This window comes from Sorex fumeus, unplaced genomic scaffold, assembly GCF_029834395.1.
Source record: "Sorex fumeus unplaced genomic scaffold, SorFum_2.1 ptg000064l, whole genome shotgun sequence".
NCBI lineage: Eukaryota > Metazoa > Chordata > Mammalia > Eulipotyphla > Soricidae > Sorex > Sorex fumeus.
In genome coordinates this window covers 3,915,836-3,934,300 of record NW_026606121.1, presented here as the reverse complement: position 1 = coordinate 3,934,300, position 18,465 = coordinate 3,915,836, and the positions used below count along the sequence as shown (strand labels likewise).

The window sequence follows — 18,465 nt, the reverse complement described above, 5'->3', positions numbered from 1 at the left end:
CAGGGCACCGTGAAGGGCAGGCGGCCACGGCTCCCCTTGAACCCTTGGCCCATCAGTGCACCAGCCAGTCTTTGCCCGTTTCCGACCCTCTGGGAGACTGAAGTCCCCAGGCCGCCAGAGAGTCCTTTGCACCTTCCTCAGCCAGGACAGGCTGGCTGGGACAGCGCAGGGCCACGCAGGTCTCCCGTGAGGCTCAGCTCCTCCGAGACAGGGTAAAGTTCAGGCGAGGCCCCGGCGGGGTCCAGGTGAGGGCACAGCAGGGCTTAGCGGCTGTGCACCGGGTGGGTAAGTGGGCCAGTAGCCCCTCTGCGGAAAGCCACAGCCGCAACCGAGCCCCTGCGGTTTGGGGTCGCTGGAACATGGGGCGTTTCCCGCCCGTCGCAGGCGGTTTGGCAGGCCATGCGGAAGCGACTGTCCGGTTCCCTCCTGGCCTCTCTGGGCCGGCCCATGGGCTGGCGGGGAGACCACCGCTTCAGAGTGAGAGGTGCCACCGGGTGCCTGGGGCGCTATGGTCTGGATTCCCACTGTGCGTGGGGAAGTGCCCACTGCTTTTTTCCCAGGGTCCCAGCCCATCGACCAGCCCCTCTCGGTCCTGCTATCCTGCTCTCTGTGGGCTCAGGAGCCGTGTCATGGGATGGAGCCTCACCGGCCGGCGGGCAAACACACTGCCAGATGCAGTCCTTTCTCAGTGTCCCAGAGAGGGGCTGTACTCTGTTCCCGCAGGGGCACGCATGCCCTATCCAGGGTTCCTGGGGGCCCATCCCATGCCCCTGAGGGATAGACACAGCCAGCACCCCGCAGGCAGCGACAGGGCTAAGCACAGGCGTGGCGGCTGCCTTGGTGGCGCAGTGATTAATGCCAAATTAGCGCCGTGCTCAGTGACCTATGCGTGCTGGCGGCCGCTCTCCCTCGCCTCACAGAGCTCTCTGCAAATATTAGCTTCCCGGCTCCTTCCTCCGCATCAGCGACTTTCCCGGGTGACGGGCAGGTGGTTGGCAGGATGGACGTGCTGTCGTCCCCTCTGCCCCCTGGGGGTGACGCTGAGCTCCGCAGCCTCATCCCAGTCATCTGCAGCTCCTGTGCCCAGGGACAGACACCTGAGGGTGGCACCACAGTTCAGGGAGGCCTCGGGGTCCCTAGTCATCAGTCATGGGACCTGACCATCAGACATGGGGACCTGGTCATCATTGTGGGGAACTGGCCATCAACCACGGGGTCATCATTGTAGGTACCTGGTGATCACCCGTGGGGACCTGGTCATCATTGTAGGTACTGGCCATCAGCCACGGGGACCCCTGGCCATCAGCTGCAGGAGGCATCCGCGTGTTGACTTTCACACATTGACTTGCCAGCTCCAGGCTTTGCTCTCAAACCCTGTTCAGAGATCCTGCGGGTGCCGGGCTGTGTGTCCCAGAGCTGGGGGTCTCGCTGTCGCCCCTCGAGTCCTCTGCAGAACCCCTCACCCTGCCAGCCGAGCCAGCACCCTGCATGTGCGAAGGCCATCTCAGCACCCAGGGGTGGCCTCTGCGGCGCCACCTGCAGACAAACATTTCACATGCGCTCGTCCTTGATTTTATTTCCACTGTATTAAAATTCCTGTCCTAGAAATGTTTGATCCGCCTTCATCTCTCCTGAATAAACAGTAGTAAAATGTACTGTGGGAGGTTTAATTTTGGTATTACATGCATTTTGGAGAACAGGCACACACATAAAAATATCTGTCTCCTCCCCTGTAAACGAAAGTATGAGCAAAGTCATTCATAGTTTGATTCATACAACCTCTTTTGGAGTGATTCTTTTTCAGGAAGGGAGCCGGGTACTTTGCTGCTCAACTGTGTTTGTTCCAGGGGCCTTCCCTGAAACCCCAAAGTGCCCAAACTAAGGAAAGATGCAGAGACGCAGCTATGGGGGAGGCATGGCTCAGGGAGAAGACCCTCCTAGGAGCCCCCCAGTGCCTCTGCACCTCCACCCACCTGAGTTGGGGGTCCCAGCAGGTGTCTGGAAGGCTTTCCTCCCCCTCTCCTGGCCATCTGCCCTCCAGGAAGTTCAATGCCTCTGCTCTCTCCCCACAGAAGGGAACGCGCCTGAGACCGTGGCCCCCGTCATCGTGGTCCCCCCGAAAAACTCCAGTGTGGTGGCCGGGTCCAGCGAGATTACCCTGGAATGCATCGCCAATGCCAGGTATGTTCCCCGCCCGCCCCCATGTTCCCTGGGGCCCCCAGCCACCACAGCAGGATGCTTCTCCTGATGCATGGGGCTCAGCACCCTTGCAGGGAGGCCCCCAGCCCCCTACCCCCTGGGGCCCCCCAGCCACCATGACAGGGGGAGCTCAGCACCCCTGCAGAGAGGCCTCCAGCCCCCTTCCCCCGCCCCAGCCCTTACCCCCTGGAGGTTCCTGGGAGGACCCTCGTTTTTCCCTGCGTCTGTGGCCCCTTTCCCAAGGTTGGGCACCATCAGTTCCTGGGGCCACCCGCTTCCCTCCCTATCCCCAGGCCGGTGGAAGAGCTGCGAGTGCGCTGGACGCGGGACGGGGCGAGCATCACGCGTGGGCTGCACAGCCGGGGCACGCGCCTGACCATCAGTGGCCCCTCGGCGGCCGACGCGGGCCTGTATGAGTGCGAGGCAGCGCTGCGGGGGAGCCCGGCGCGGGCGGCGCGGGCGCAGGCCTTCCTCTCCCTCATAGGTAAGGCGGCGCCCCGACACGTGATCCCCCGCCCCCGACACGCACCCCATCCCTCCCCCGGACACGCGCCCCCACTCCCGGCTGGACACGCGCCCCCTCCCTCCACGTGGTGGGCGCAGGGCCCAAAGTGGGCAAAGGGACCGAGACGGAGTCGGGTGGCACCGCAGGGGGCAGCGTCCCCATCGTGACCCAGACGGTGGGATCAGAATCGAGGCCGGATCCCCCTGAGCTGCCCCCCTAAGTGGCCGCTCCAGCAGCCCGTGGACAGCACAGAGGAGCGGATCTAACAGAGCAGCTCGGCCAGAAAGAGCCAATCAGCGGAGCCCATCAGCGAGCCAATTAGAGGAGCCAATCAGCGACGCCCATCAGCGAGCCAATTAGAGGAGCCAATCAGCGACGCCCATCAGCGAGCCAATTAGAGGAGCCAATCAGCGGCGCCCATCAACGAGCCAATTAGAGGAGCCAATCAGCGGCGCCCATCAGCGAGCCAATTAGAGGAGCCAATCAGCGGCGCCCATCAGCGAGCCAATTAGAGGAGCCAATCAGCGGCGCCCATAAGCGAGCCAATTAGAGGAGCCAATCAGCGACGCCCATCAGCGAGCCAATTAGAGGAGCCAATCAGCGGCGCCCATCAGAGGCGCTCTTCTGCAGAGCTAGTTAGCGGAGCCAATCAGCAGAGCTGATCCCCAGAGCCCAACAGCCGATCCTCCAATCACCTCCTTTCCCGCCCTCGATGAGCTCGAGACAGATACCGGGCTGCCTGGCGCTTCTTCTGATGTGGGCAGAGGCAGCAGAGTCCCGGACTGGCCGGTTCGCTGCCTCTGTTAGCTCTCACGAACCGGCCTTGGGGGAGGAGAGGGGCACTGCCCAGCACTGCCTAGCACTACCCCGCCGCCCGCGGAGCCCCAGAGGGGGCGAGGAAAAGAGGACCCTCGCAGGCCCGGCGCAGGGTCCGAGCTGCAGCCTGCTACCTCGCCCAGCCCTGCGCCAGTCCCAGCACCCTCAGTATCCATCCCCAGCAATCCTGTGACCGACCAGAGCAGACGCCGGTCTCACTGTAAGCCAGAGCGCTGGGCCCGTCTCTCTCCTGGACTCTGGTTTTGCGCTGGCGTCTGGTGCTGGAGACTGGATGTGGGTCACAGAGACCTGCTTGGCAGTAGCGGCAGTGCTCTGGACATACACACTGGACATACACCCCATGCAGTTTCTGCCTTGGGCAGTGGGATTTGCAACATCACCCCCCACCAGGGCGGGGTCCACAGACTCCGCTGAGGGGTCAGGGGTGGTCACTGGCCAGCAGAGCTGACCCCACTTCCCCTCAGCAAGTACAGCTCTGCCGGCGCACCTCCCCTGGTGTGTTCTGAGCCTGTCCTTGCCTGTCTCAGCCCCACCCACCGCAGGAGCCCTGCCAAATCCCATGCTGCACATCCAGCTCCGTGGAAACAGGCACCCAGAAATTAATTACGCACCGAGAGGGGAAACAGCAACCCTTTGTTACCCTGATAATGAAATTGCTACCACCTCGGCGCTTGCTTGGACTTGGCCGTGCCACTGTTGAATTTCTGCTGAATGAACTGAGAGAAATATTGCCAGTTGTTCTCCAAGGAAATTGATTGTTGAACACAACCCCTATTTTCTGTTGAGTATCAGGGGATAGATCTGGAGGCGCTCACGGCTCAGCCGCACGGCTTTTCCCCTCTGCTCCCAGCTGTGCTGCTGCGTCCACTGAACTCTGAGGTCTGTGTTCGGGTGAAGAAGCGCTCGGGGCCCGAACGCACTGCCCACAGGCTGCTGCCCACAGGCTGCATCCCGGCCCAGGCCCAGCCGGCTTTGTTGATGTTCCCGGGGCACTGATGTTTGGACACTGAGACCAGTGAGCCTGTGACAGTGCAGGAGACGAGCCTTTATTCTCCTTTGTGTGACCCAGACCCCGCTCAGTTTGCTCCCCAAATCCTGCAGATGGAAAGTGCTCTGGCCACTCACTGAGTCTGCGCTTGTGTGATAGAATTCCCCCAGCTTTAAATCGGGTTTGTGTATGTTTGCAGAGCAGGGCCCACGTGGCGGTGCTGGGGCTCACCCTGGCTCTGTGCTCAAGGATCACTGCTGGTGGGAGTTGGGGCACCATATGTGACCCCAAGGGTCTGCCACACGCAAGGCCAGGGCCTGAGCCCCCATACTCCCTCTGGTCTCCAGAAGGCCTCAGCCTGTTTCCAGTCATGGGGTCTCTGGAACCCACTTCATTTGCTTCAGGGCTGTCCTGTCTTTCTGTTTGAAGAGCCCCCATATTTCACCGCTGAGCCAGAGGCCCGGGTCTGGGCGAGAGTGGAGGAGACTGTGGACATCGTGTGCCGAGCCATGGGTGAGTCCGAGGGGCTGTGCATGGTGGCGAGGGCGGGGGACAGTGGCCAGGGAGGGCAGCGGGCAGTGGCCAAGGAGGGCCTGGCCTACAGCTGAACTGTTCTTTTTCTGGCCCTCGAGGCGGGGAGGGTGACATTTCCCTTGGGAGCAGCAGTAACCTTTGACCCCGCATCTCTCAGGCAGGTGCCCACAACCTGTCCTCGGGACACCTCCCACTGTATGTCCCAGGGCAGGGCAGGCGCCCCCTCCTGGTAGCAGTGTTGTGACATCAGAGGTGGGATCATGACATCAGAGCTGGGGACTGTGACGTCAAAGCTGGGACTGTGACGTCAGAGCTGGGATCATGACATCAGAGCTGGGACTGTGACATCAGAACTGGGGCCATGACATCAGAGCCAGGGACTGTGGGACAGAGCTGGAGCTGTGGCGTCAGAGCTCCTGAGTCAGAGCTGAGGGGCCGCCATAGTGACAGAGCTGCAGCATGACGTCAGGGCTGGGGCAGAGATGTCCGCGCAGGCCGAGTGCCATCCCCTGCCGTGCTGTGCTGGGGGGCTTCTGGTCGTCCCACTGTGCTGTCAGTTGCACGCTCAGGATGACTGACTGAACACAGGGTCCCCACTGCCCCAGCAAGCCTGCCCAGAGAGGCGAGGCTCCAGGCCAAGACAGGGTGCTCTGGTCTCACCCCCCAAAAGGGCCTCTCCTTCCCTCTGTGGGAGCCCCCGCGAGCCACGCCCTCATCTCAGCTTGGGCCCGTGGGCAGCCAGGTGCCAGCTCAGGGCCTGGGCAGGCAGGACAAGTGTCACTCCTGGGTGGCAGGTGACCAGGACCATGGGAGGCTTGGAGGCTGCAGGGGTGAGGAGGTCACGGGAGCTTTAGAGGCTGCAGGGGTGAGAGGCTGCGGGAGCTTCAGGGACTGCAAGGGTGAGAGGTGTGGGAGCCGCAGAGGCTGCAGGAGTGAGAGGTCACAGGAGCTGCAGAGGCTGCAGGGGTGAGAGGTCACGGGAGCTGCAGAGGCTGCAGGGGTGAGAGGTCACGGGAGCTGCAGAGGCTGCAGGGGTGAGAGGCCGTAGGAACTGCAGAGGCTGCAGGGGTGAGAGGCCACAGGAGCTGCAGAGGCTGCAGGGGTGAAGCTGCGGGAGCCACAGAGGCTGCAGGGGTGAGAGGCTGTGGGAGCCGTGGAGGCTGCAGGGGTGAGAGGCATCACTATGTCCAGGAGCCACCTTGTGTCTGCGCATGTAAACCAGGGCTCTGGGGTGCATCTCCTCACGGAGGCGGCCATGGTAGGGCCTGGGCGACTGTCTCTTGCAAAGGACAGGGGATAAGCCGTGGCATCTCGGCCCCGGACCTCGTGGCAGCTGCGCCCCCCTTCTGCCCGCTGTGCTTGTCTCGCTCCTGTGGCCTGACATGGCCCCAGAAGTGAGTGCCAGCCCCACCCGGGCACAGGCCTCTCTCCCCTGGACAGGGCAAACCCACTACTTGAGGTGGCTTCACTCCCGGGAGGCTGGGGTGGGGGGCACTTCAGCCCGCTCTGCCCTGGGCAGGAGGCACGTGGCACCCGCCTTCTCCAAGCTCTGTTTGTCTGGCCGCCACGAAAACTCCCCGGGCCTGTCCCTGCTGGCCCTGGCCTGGTCGCTGCCCCCAGGAGGCTGCCCCCAGTGAGGGGGTGCGGGAGGCCAGGCCACCTTGGGGACACTCCCAGCTGTGAGTCAGGGAGACACAGGCAGCCGCGCCTTCAGCCCACTTCGGGACTCGCTTCCACTCCCCTCTAGGCCGCATGCCGTGGGTCTGAGGAAACCCACCCCTGCTGCGTGCCCAGGATCTGAGCGTGCCCTCTGTCCCCGCAGGGGTCCCGCTCCCCACACTGCAGTGGTACAAGGATGCAGTGGCCGTCAGCCAGCTGGGGGACCCGCGCTACGCGGAGCTGGCCGGTGGGCTCCTGCGCATCCGGCGGCTGCGGCCCGAGGACTCGGGCATCTTCCAGTGTTTTGCCAGCAACGCGGGCGGAGAGGCCCAGACCTCCACCTACCTGGACGTCACCAGTGAGTGCCCCTGCCCGGGGGCCAGGCCCGTCCTCCCGTGCCCTGAAGCCCCTCCCGGAGCCTCCCCAGCGCGCTCTGGCATCCCCTTCCCAGCCCTCCTCCCTTCCCTGACCAGGACATCCTGGTCTCGCGACTCCCGTGGGAGCTGACCTGGGTCTCTGTCACCCGGTCCCCCATCCACATCTGCCCAGCAGCAGGAAAGCACAAGGAGGAAGCAGATCTGTGTGGGTGTGAGGGCCGAGGGCTCCTGAGGCAGAAGCAGGGGACAGGTGGGGACAGGTGGGGGGGGTGTCCAGGGGCTGGGAGTCCTGAGGAGCAGGGGGAGGAGTCCCGGGGTTGGGGGTCCTGAGGAGCAGGGGGAGGATTCCCGGGGTTGGGGGTCCTGAGGAGCAGGGGGAGGATTCCCGGGGTTGGGGTTCCTGAGGAGCAGGGGAGGCCGTGTGCATCAGGCCAGGCAGGCTCCTTGTTGTTGTGGAGCCGCGGCGGGGTGCAGGGCGGGTGGCTGACGGTGCAGGGGTGGCAGACGCCTCTGAGGACACATTCGGTGGCTGTGTTGGGAGCAGCAGAGAGACCGGGGTTGGGAGGAGGGCTGGGTGCCAGGGCCAGCCCAGAGCTGTTTGCGGGCGCTGGGATCCCCAACTCTGGGTGCACAGAGCGATGCGGACTGGAGGCAGAGTCCAGGCTGGGTGGAGGGCGCAGCTCACTGCCTGGAGTGCAGCCCTCGTGGTTTGGGGGGTCCTGTGCTCAGCGACGTTAGCCCCTCTGCAGCCTAGAGGCAGCCTGAGCCACCCCCGCTGGCCTCAGGACGGGGCTGGGCAGAGCCGGACTCGCTGGGCCCTGAGACGTGACCCTCCTTGGGTACCAAGGCGTGTGTTCCATCTCCTGGGGCATCAGGGCATGTGCTCCGTGTCCCCACCTCACTTGGCTGTCACGTGGAGACCGTTCCAGGGAGCAGGAGGATGGTGGGGATAGGCACCTGGAGTGCCCAAGGGCGCTGGACACATCGGCTGCTCCCTGCCCTGACCCATCCCTGTCTCTGCTCAGACGTCGCACCGGCCTTCACCCAGCTGCCCCTGGACACCACCGTGACCGATGGGACGACAGCCGTGCTGAGATGCCAGGTGTCAGGGGCGCCCAGGCCCACCATCACGTGGAAGAGAGGTGGGGGCCGCAGACCACAAGGCGAGGCGAACACAGGGCAGGTCCCCTGTCCTCACCCCAGCAGGGCTGCCCCTGTCGGGCGTCATGGGAGCTGCAGGCTGCTCGCTCCACAAACCCCACAGTGTCCAGAGCCTGTGGGGCTCCCAGAAGGCCAGGGTCTGAGAGGACTTGGTTCCCCATTTGTGAAATAACAGGGAAATTAAATAACCCAGAAGGATATTCAAAATTGAGAACAGGCCGGAGCAATGGGACAGTGGGGAGGGCGTTTACCTTGCATACAGCCACCCGGGTTTGATCCCCAGCATCCCTCATGATCCCCGGAGCACCACCAGGAGCACCAGGAGTGATCCCTGAGCACAGAGCCAGGAGTAACCCCTAAGCACTGCTGGGTACAGCCCCAAAACTTGAAGAAAAAAACAAAACAGAATTGAGAATCAGATCGGGGGAGCGGGAGGGAGAGAGGGTGAGTATGAGGGCATGTGTATGTGTGTGTGTGTGTCTGTGTGCTGTGTGTCAGTATGTGATTATATGAGTGTGTCTTTGCATCGGTGTGTGTGAATTTGGTGTGTGTTTATGTGAGTGTGGCTGTACTGGGTGTGAGGGTATGTGTGTGTGTTTATGTGAGTGTTAATGTGCTGGGTGTGAAGGTGTGTGTGTGTGTGTTTATGTGAGTGTGACTGTACTGGGTGTGAGGGTGTGTGTGTGTCTGTGTGAGTGTGATTGTACTGGGTGTGAGGGTGTGTGTGTGTTTATGTGATTGTGATTGTACTGAGTGTGAGGGTATGCACACTTATTTCAGAAGGGGCGAAGCTTCAAGCCCAGGCTGCTCCCGCCTCCCATTGGTGTGTGACTCTTCACTCCCCCTGTGCCCTCAGCCCTGTGGGGACGGTCACTTGGGCTCGGCCCATGGTGCTCAGTGCTCATGCCAGTGAGCGACAGCCCATGGCCCCTCTGATGGCCCTGTGGGTCAAAGGTCACACTCACACTTCTGTCACCCAATTCTGCCCCCTTGGTGCATTGCTTGGAGACAGACGCCTGCAAACAGATGAGGGATTCACCCTCACCTGAGAGTCGGGTTGCCCCGGGCTCCCCTCACAGTGCTCGATGGCCCGGTCTTGCATGGGCTGCTCTGGACCCGTTCTCAGACCTGCTCCGGCTGCGACTCACCTTCTCTCCTCATGTTCCTCTTCGGTGTGGCTCTGACCCTTCACCATTTGTCTTAAGTGCGGGATGCTGACACCCCTGTTTTCCTCACTGCCCCTCAGGAGACCAGATTCTGGCCAGCGGCTCCGTGCGGATTCCCAGGTTCATGCTGCTGGAATCGGGAGGTCTGCAGATAACGCCCGTGTTTGTGCAGGATGCCGGCAACTACACCTGCCACGCGGCCAACACGGAAGGCTCCCTCAAGGCGGCGGCGGCACTCACTGTGTGGAGTAAGCGAGTGCGGGTCCTGGACCAGCCTGGTCGCCTCACAGGCCCGTCCGTCTCGGTCACCTCACAGCCCTGTCCTTCCCGGTCACCTCACACCCCCATCTGTCCCGGTCATCTCACACTCCCAGTCTGTCCCGGTCACTAAACACTCCTGTCCATTGTGGTCACCTCACACTTCCCTCTGTCCCAGTCACCTCACTGTTCGCACTCAGCCTTGCCTGTCCCATTTTCGCTGAATCAGGAGAGTGACTTTTTTCATCCACTTACAGAAATCTATGGAATCATTAATTTTTCAGACTCTTAAAAGTTAATTAGAAAATGTGCTCAGATTTAATTTTAGCATTTCTAGAGAGACTGTAGCACTGTCCTCCCGTTGTTCATCCATTTGCTCGAGCGGGCCCAGTAACATCTCCATTGTGAGACTTTGTTGTTACTGTGTTTGGCATATCGAATACATCATGGTTAGCTTGCCAGGCTTTGCCGTGCAGGTGAGATACTCTTGGTAGCTTGCCGGCCTCCCCGAGAAGGACGGAGGAATCGAACTCGGGTCCGCCTGGTGGGCCGCATGTAAGGCAAACGCCCTACCCACTGTGCTATGGCTCCAGAGAGACAAGTGTGGGCCTTTTCAAGTCAGTGGAGAACAAGGATCAGAAACTGTTCCTCTTCTGGGTGGTCTTGGGCCCCCTAAGATGGATGGTTCCTTTGACTTTCCCTGTGGTGCTTTTTGACGCTTCTGGAGGGGCTCAGAGTAGAAGTCCCCAGACTCAGTCTCCAGCCCTACCGCAGGGGTGTCCACAATGTGCTATTTCAGCCCATCCAGGGCAGGAGACCAAGGTCAGAGCAGCACCAGATATTTACGAGGGACGCTGGACTCAGCTGGTGGCACCTGAGTGGGAGCTTCAGGGGAGCTTCAGGTCCACTCCTGAGTGGCTGAGGGGCAGCGGCAGGGAGAGGCCGTGGCTCCTGAGTGTGAGGACTGAGCAATGTTCTTGGAGTCACGGTGGAAGTTGTGAGCAGACTTTGCAGTTGGGCAGATGTTAGAGATGACCAGATGAGGAATATCTTGGAAAACATCGGGATTTTTTTCCCCTTGGAGACTAGAGCTGGTATCCCTCTGTGTGGACGCTTCCTCCCGGAGCATTCAGAGGTCCGGGGGTGGCCTGGGGGCTGCTCCCCCGCCCTCATGTGGAGAGTTGTCCCCGTTCCTTCAGCATCTGAGCGCTTCCCTTCACACGTTCTGCCAAGATAAAACCTGGAGATGAGCAAGTCTGCTTCCTGAGGAAACTCACCTGATGCAGTGGGCGTGAGGAAGCATGCCTGATACAGGAGTTTGAGGAAACTCACTGGTGGTCTGAGGAAACCCACTGACATAGCGGGTCTGAGGAAACCCACCCATACAATGGGTCTGTGCAAATTCACCCGTCCAGTGGGTCTGAGGAAACCCACCCAAGCTGTGGGTCTGAGGAAACCCACCAATATAGCGGGTCTGAGGAAACTCACCCATGCAGTGGGTCTGAGCAAACTCACCCATGGAGTCGGTCTGAAGAAACCCACCCATGCTGTGGGTCTGAGCAAACCCATCCATATAGTGGGTCTGAGGGAACCCATCCATGCCGTGGGTCTGAGAAAACCCAACCATATAGTGAGTCTGAGAAAACTCACCCATGTAGTGGGTCTGAGAAAACCTACCCATGCCGTGGGTCTGAGGAAACCCACCCATATAGTGGGTCTGAGCAAACTCACCCATGTAGTGGGTCTGAGAAAACCCACCCATGCCATGGGTCTGAGGAAACCCACCCATATAGTGGGTCTGAGCAAACCCATCCATATAGTGGGTCTGAGAAAACCCACCCATGCCATGGGTCTGAGCAAACCCACCCATATAGTGGGTCTGAGCAAACTCACCCATGTAGTGGGTCTGAGGAAACCCACCCATGCAGTGGGTCTGAGGAAACCCACCCATGCAGTGGTCTGAGGAAACCCACCCATGCAGTGGGTCTGAGGAAACCCACCCATGCAGTGGGTCTGTGGAAACTCTGCTCATACAGTGAGTAGGAGCAAAAATGGCCACCCCGGTGTCTGAAGAGTAAAATCAATGGGTCTGTGGAAATGTTCCTTATGCCAGGGTCTGAGTTGTGGCTCGCGTTTTTCCAGATCGCACATCCATCGTGGACCCTCCAGAGGACCTGGTGGTGATTAAGGGGACCACGGCCGCACTGCGCTGCGGAGCCACACATGACCCCCGGATCTCTCTGCGGTCAGCTTGGGCAGTTAGCACTGAGGGTCATTGATATTCTGGGGGCTTGTGACAGGAAGTCGGGATGAGAAGGGAGTGTTCAGGGAGCCTGGATTCAGCCACAGACCCCTGTGGTGGCAATTTCAGTCGTGGGCCCCATCATTAATCACGGGGTCCATCTCGCGGCGACCTTATGCATTATTTACAGTCGCCGCGTTCTGCTCGGCAGGTTCAATACGGCCCGTCACGCGCTTCCTGCCAAGGTTAATACACTATCTGGAAAACGCACTTGTCAGGGCTGGTACTAATGAGAGAGCTCCAGGGGGATCGAATGGGATTTCCGCAGTGTTTGCGGGGGGTGCGCTCGTGTCCCTGGGGGCCTCTCTCTAAGTCATGGGAGGAAGGTGATGCATCTGAGGCTTGGGGGCTCACAGGGGACCCCCCAGCCCCCACCGCACATCAGGTCCCCGCGCGGCCTCGGCAGTCCTGGACAGAGACACAGGCTGCCTCTTCCCTCGGGCCTGCATCCAGGAGGCCACTGTCCCCCGTGGCCAGGAGCCAGGTGCTGTCCTGGCTGGGGCACCATGGCTGTGTCCTGCCCGAGACGAGGCCAGCTTGGCTGTCTCCTTGGGCAGGTGTCTGGGAACTCAGGAACTGCCTGGGTTCCAGGGCTCAGCCCTGGGTGGACAGTGAATGGATAGGAAGGGGAAACCGGGCTGGGTGCAGAGGGGAGGTAGCCCAGGGCCACCACCGGGAAGCTGCAGCGGGCGGCGCCAGACCAGCCCCCTCCTCACTCCCGTGAGGCTGGGGAGCCCCAAGCAGCCCTGACCCCTGTGGAGTCTCTCACCAGTGTCCCTGACAAGCACCCCCAAGCAACCGCCCCTGGGGAGCCAGTGGCTCACCCAGTTCCACCTTAAAAGGAAAATGAGCTCAGAGTGTCTCAGAATTAGAGGGGATAGGGGGTGGGAGAAAAGGAGAGAGGGAGAGGGAGGCAGGAGCAGGGGAGGGGAAGAGAGGAAGCCTGGATTTGGGCTCCCCCCATGGGCTCCTCTCACCCCTGCACTGCACCCCTGGGGGCCCCGCAGAAGGGGCAGGGGTGGACTTGGCCAAAGGTGGCGACTCCCCAATCTGTGCCAGTCCCCCTCACAACTGGTCTCAGGTCTGAGGTCACGGCCTCTGATTTTCCTGCTCTCTTTCCCATAGGGAATCCCCAGGGCAGCGGGCGTGGGTGGCCAGGAGGGACGGAGGGACGGAGCCCCGGCCCTGACCTGACTTCTTCCTGCCCGCAGGCACGTCTGGAGGAAGGATGGCACTGCCCTCAGCCTGGTCGGCAGCTCCAGGGTCACGCTGGAGAAGGACGGGTCCCTGGTCATCAGCCAGACGTGGTCAGGGGACATCGGGGATTACACCTGCGAGATCCTCTCAGAAGGGGGCAATGACTCCAGGACAGCAAGGCTGGAAGTGATGTGAGTCCTGCCGGCCGGCCACACCCCTACACCCCTGCACCGCAGAGGGCTGCCCCCCCCCCCAGGCCTGGCTTCTCCCTCCGCCCTGATGTGTCCTCACTGTCCTCACTGGGCCCCAGGAGGGGCCAGCTCAGGGAGCCTCGAGAATCCAGCCAGGTTGTCCCTCTGGGCCCCTGCGGCCGGCTCCCCAGGGTCCTCTAGGGCCATGCAGGGCCCGCGGGAGCCCCGTCCACAGCAGAAGGCTGAGAAGCCCCACCGGCCCCTTGTCCCCACCCGTATTGATCCACCACTAAAGCAGCATGTCCCCAGAGACTCGCATGCGACGCCATCCCTGAGTGACACAGAGCCTGGTCACCCCCGCAGCCGCCCGGCAGCCTCCCCTGGGCTCCGAGTCTGTTCCCAGTTTCCCCCTACCCCAGCCTCCCCTCAGCCTCCGCCTCCGCCTCCGCCCGCCTCCCAGGAAGGGCCTGAAAGGGGAGACGAGGCCCCCCACGGCCACACTCGGGGGACAGGTCAGCGTGAAAGCCAGCGGCGCTTCCCTCGCTGTGTCCTCGCACACGTGAATCCACACACACACACATGCTGGTTCACAGCACACATGAACACTTGTGCACACACGTGCTGGTTCACAGCACATACCTGCGCACGCGTGCGCACACTGTCAGTTCACAGTACACACCTGCACACGCATGCACACACAGGACATACAGTGTTCACACACATGCCCAGTGCATAGCACACACTTGGACACACGTGCTCACAGACGGACTCCCATGCTCATGCAGTGCCCGTTCCCAGCACACGTTGGACACACGTGCTCACACACATGCAGCCGTGCACAGGCATACACGTGCAATCACGTGCACATACTCAGGAGACCCGCGGGCCACCCCCTGCTGGCCTCTCTGTGGCACTGGCCGGAGCATCTCTTGGCTGCCTGCCGCCCCCCTGCCTCATCTCAGGACAGCAGGGTCAGCTGTGGTCAGGGGCTTTGTGGGGCGGGGCATGCACAGATGCTCCTGCAGCTCGCGGGAAGGGGGAAGGGGGCGCCAGGGGCTCCCCCCACTAACCCGGCCCCACCCTGGTCCAGCAACTTGGCGGGTCTGTCCCTTCTCCATTTAGTCGCGTCCTGGCACCTGCCACCTCGGGACCCCAGGGTCACCGCCCTGCTGCCATTGGCCGGGGAGGGGATGGGCACTCTTCCAACCTGCCACGACCGGGCTGTGGGCATGCAGGAGCACCAGGGGTGACTGTGGGCTGCCCCTGGGGTTCTGGGGGGCTCTGTGGGATTCCATGGGGGGGTCCCTGCAGGCGGCTCTGGCCGTGCAGGCATTTAGGGCTCCGGCAGGGCTCCCCAGGTAGTCTTAATGTCAGTTGTTAGGGCCTGCCTGGCCTTTGTCCTCCCGCTCCGTCCCCCTACCCCACCCCACCCCCACATCCCTGGGCTTCCCCGGGCCCCAGAGAGAGAGCTCGGGCCGCCCTGCTGATACCGGGCACCGCCCCGCCCTGCAGCTCTGCCCCCCACCCAGCCCCTCATCGTCAGCCCAGGGGCTGTTCGTGGTCCCTCTCGTATGGACACGGGGTGTGGGCGCGAGCAACCCACAGCCTGCCCTGCTGCCTGTTTTCAAGCCTCTGAGAATTCTCAGATCATCCATCATTGGTCCCAAATAAATAAGCGCTCGCGTGTTATAAGGCTCTGTCAGCAGAAGCCAAATTGTGTGTTTCCAATCCGGGCCGTTCTCTTTGTTCTGCACAGCGCCAGTGTCCTACTGATTTACATATCTCCCCGACTATTTGCTTATTTGATTTTCTCTAAGTAAAATACATTTTTCAGCCGGTGTTGCTCTATCTGTAAAAATAATAGGCTTTCTGTAATGCTCGCACACCTCGTCTTCTCTAAATATAGAAATATTTGCAGATTTGTGCTTCACACCAATTTGGGCCCCATCTCCCCGCCCGGAGGCCTGGCCCGCGGGATGCGGGGGGACCCGCACTTGCCTCTGTTGGCGACTCGGCGCCCCTGTATGCCCTCCCGAGAAGACAGGAAGGAGCGCTCCCAGCGCCGTGAGCTGGGGCCAGAGCACTGTCTGTGGGGGCCTCCGCTTCGTTCTGCCTGGGGCTCAAGGCCAGAGCAGCCTGTCCTGGGCTTGCTCGAAGGTTGACTCTGAGCTGCTGCACCTTCATCTTTTTAGTATTGTTGGTTAATGGGGGGGGGGGGGGGTCACACCGGCAGTGCTCAGGGCTGACTCCTGGCTCTGTGCTCAGGGATTGATGCCTGCAAGGCAAGAGCCCTACCCACCGTGCTATCTCTCTGGCCCCCTTAGTGCCCCCTTCTCTACCTGCCCAGAGCCCCAACAGGACTGACAAGGTGTTAGGCCGGGGACTTCCAAGACTGCTCAGCCTGGGAGCCCTGCCCTGCCAGCCCCAGATTGAGGGTAGGAGGAAGGACAGTGCGACCTTGTCCCTCCCCTCCTCCCCGCCCCTCGGAGGTGCCACAACTGCCGTTGCAGTTCGAGTGCCGGACAGGGTCTCGGGCATCGGCCTTGCTGTGCTGTGCTGGGCTGGGAGGTCCGGAGAGCCCCGCCCCGACGTCCCCGCTGTCCCCTCTGCCCAGAGAGCTGCCTCACTCGCCACAGAACCTCCTGGCCCGGCTGGACGCGCCCCTCAGCCACACGGTGGTGCTTTCCTGGGTCCGCCCGTTCGACGGCAACAGCCCCGTCCTGCGCTACATCGTGGAGCTCTCGGAGAACAGTAAGCTCGGGCCGGCAGCTTGCGGGGACCTGATGGGGGGGATAGGGGGATATACGGGGGGCCCCCAGTGGCCACCTGCTGGAGCCCTCCTTGCCCATGCTCCGTCTGTGTGCTCTCAGTCCCCTTCTCTCCGGCACCGTCTCACGCCTCTTCCAAGAAGCCTTTCCTGCAGCCCCCTCGGCTCCCCCTCTCAAGCGCAAGTGCAGCCCCTTCTCCACACCCACTGGGCACCCCTGCCGGGGCAGCTGGGCCAGGGCTCGGGCTGAGGGAAGGGCACCCGGGCAAGTCTCCTCTTTGGCCCGCATCTCCCCCCTGCAGACTCCCTGTCTCCCCCACGTGCCCTCCCGCACCTCTGCCCTGTGAGCTCTATGGCAGTAGGGGCAGCCCCGCGGGCCCTCGAATGTGCTGCCTCAGGGTGTCTGCAGAAACCACCAGCTCTGGGGGCATCTGGGGGAGCGGGTGGGACCAGGGAAGCTCTGCCCGCCGATACCCTCTGACACCAGCCCACACGGCCTTGCTGCCTCATCCCTGGTGCCTCTGAGGTCGTGACAGGAGGCCGCTGCTAGCCACACGCCGTGCTTCTCCCGGGACTGAGTGGCCGCTGTCCATGGCACAGAATGCATCAGGCTCCGTGGCAGTGGCCACTGCTTGCTGGCCAGCAGAGAGGACGGCAGCTGTGCCCTGGCCACTGATGGGGTTTTAATCTTTATTAGGCGCCAGTGGCCTCATGGAGCCGCCGGGCACGCCGGCTAATCAAGGAGCAGGAGCCACTTAGCGTCTGTGGTGCCGGGATGGCCACGAGATTGGCCACACTGCGGGGGGTAGCGGCGCCTGCCCCCGGTCAAGGCCCCCAGCATCCCCGCAGTGGCCCAAGGTCTGGGGGCGGGCGCCAACTGCCTTGTCACAGACCCCCTCAGCCCCTGCAGGGCACCACAGCTGGAGGACACGGGGCCACTGGGCCTCACTGAGGCTGCAGCTGAGCCTGGACTCGGGCCCTTGGCTGTCCCCGCACAGACCAGCCCCAGATCTTCTGCCTGGAAACACTCGCGCTGGAAGGCGAGGCTGGGGGACACAGGCATCTCCGTCTGCCTATGCCCACGCCTGGAGCTTCCTCTGCCCTCAGCCCCCCATCTCGGGAGCACTGTGCATGGAGCACTGCCCGGTTCCTGCAGGTCCAATCTGCTCCGGAGCATTGTCCCCCTCCCAGTCCACCCCAGCACCCGCCTGTGTCTTGGGCCTCCCGCTTCCCCCCTCCTCCTGGAGGGGGCGCTGTGCCTGCCGCAGTGCTCACTCCCAGCAGGACGCCACTCAGCTGGAAATGCCCCGCGGGAGCTAGCACGGTTGGCAGCACCCCGCCTCTGTTCGGAGGATTCCTGGGGTCCAGCGTCTGGGCTCAGGGTGTCCTCATTTGCATCCCTTGGATCAGGGGGCTGTTGACTGCGTTTATTTCCTGCGGTGGCTTTTGTGCAATCTCTGCTGGGCTGTCAGCTCTTTCTTCTGTGTTCCTTAGAGCGTTTTCTGTCACTCATAACAGGCTGTTTTTTAATTTGCTTTTACCCTCAATTTTGGTGTGTTGTTTCCTGACACCTGGTCCCCTACCCAATTTGATGCAGTTAGATTCCATTGATGTGTCCCTCTCGGGTTCCCTCCAGTACCTTGGCTTGAAGTCCAGCACCGGCCAGTGTGAAAGGCGTATTCTGGTTAAGTTCCTGTCTTGATTTTTAAGCTCTCGGTATTGGAATACATTCAACCCTGACTCATCTGCAGCTCACATGCCTTCAACCCTCTGGCCAGTGTAGCACTGTAGCACTGTCCTCCCATTGTTCATCGATTTGCTCGAGCGGGCCCAGTAACGTCTCCATTGTAAGACTTATTGTTACTGTGTTTGGCAGATCAAATACGTCACGGGTAGCTTGCCAGGCTTTACCCTGCGAGCGAGATACTCTCTGTAGCTTGCCGGGCTCTCGAGAAGGGTGGAGGAATCAAACCCCGGTCGGCCGGGCTGGCCACTTGCAAGGCAAATGCCCTACCGCTGTGCTATTGCTCCAGCCCATCTGGCTCCCACCAGCAGCACATCCATCTGGCCAGTGACTGCGTCTTTTTTCCAGAACATGCTACTGAGAGGCTTCCCGTTCCCCTCCACCAAGGGGCCTGTTTGTGTGGAAGAGGTTTGTTTGGGGTTTAGTTCGCTGACCCGTGATCTGGTTGTCTCCGAGGTGTCTGATTCCCAGGGAGCGAGTCTCTTTCCAGATGTCTGTCTGTTCATGTCACCGGCTTATTCTTAAGGCAGAAATGGGGGCACTGTCTTGCCCACGCTCCCAGCTGGCCTCCGTCCGTCAT

The 18,465-nt window shown here is 61.7% G+C and overlaps 1 protein-coding gene across 1 annotated transcript in view; it reads left to right on the top strand.

Moving 5' to 3' along the window:
* Positions 1-18,465, top strand: part of SDK1 (sidekick cell adhesion molecule 1) — a 534,794-nt gene that overhangs the window by 469,691 nt on the left and 46,638 nt on the right. Inside the window, exons 6-14 of the mRNA XM_056128280.1 lie at positions 2,073-2,181; positions 2,493-2,683; positions 4,959-5,042; positions 6,886-7,080; positions 8,125-8,241; positions 9,507-9,674; positions 11,827-11,929; positions 13,198-13,374; positions 15,989-16,125. Coding sequence (XP_055984255.1) covers positions 2,073-2,181; positions 2,493-2,683; positions 4,959-5,042; positions 6,886-7,080; positions 8,125-8,241; positions 9,507-9,674; positions 11,827-11,929; positions 13,198-13,374; positions 15,989-16,125 — 1,281 coding nt within the window. The remainder of the gene's footprint in view (positions 1-2,072; positions 2,182-2,492; positions 2,684-4,958; positions 5,043-6,885; positions 7,081-8,124; positions 8,242-9,506; positions 9,675-11,826; positions 11,930-13,197; positions 13,375-15,988; positions 16,126-18,465) is intronic.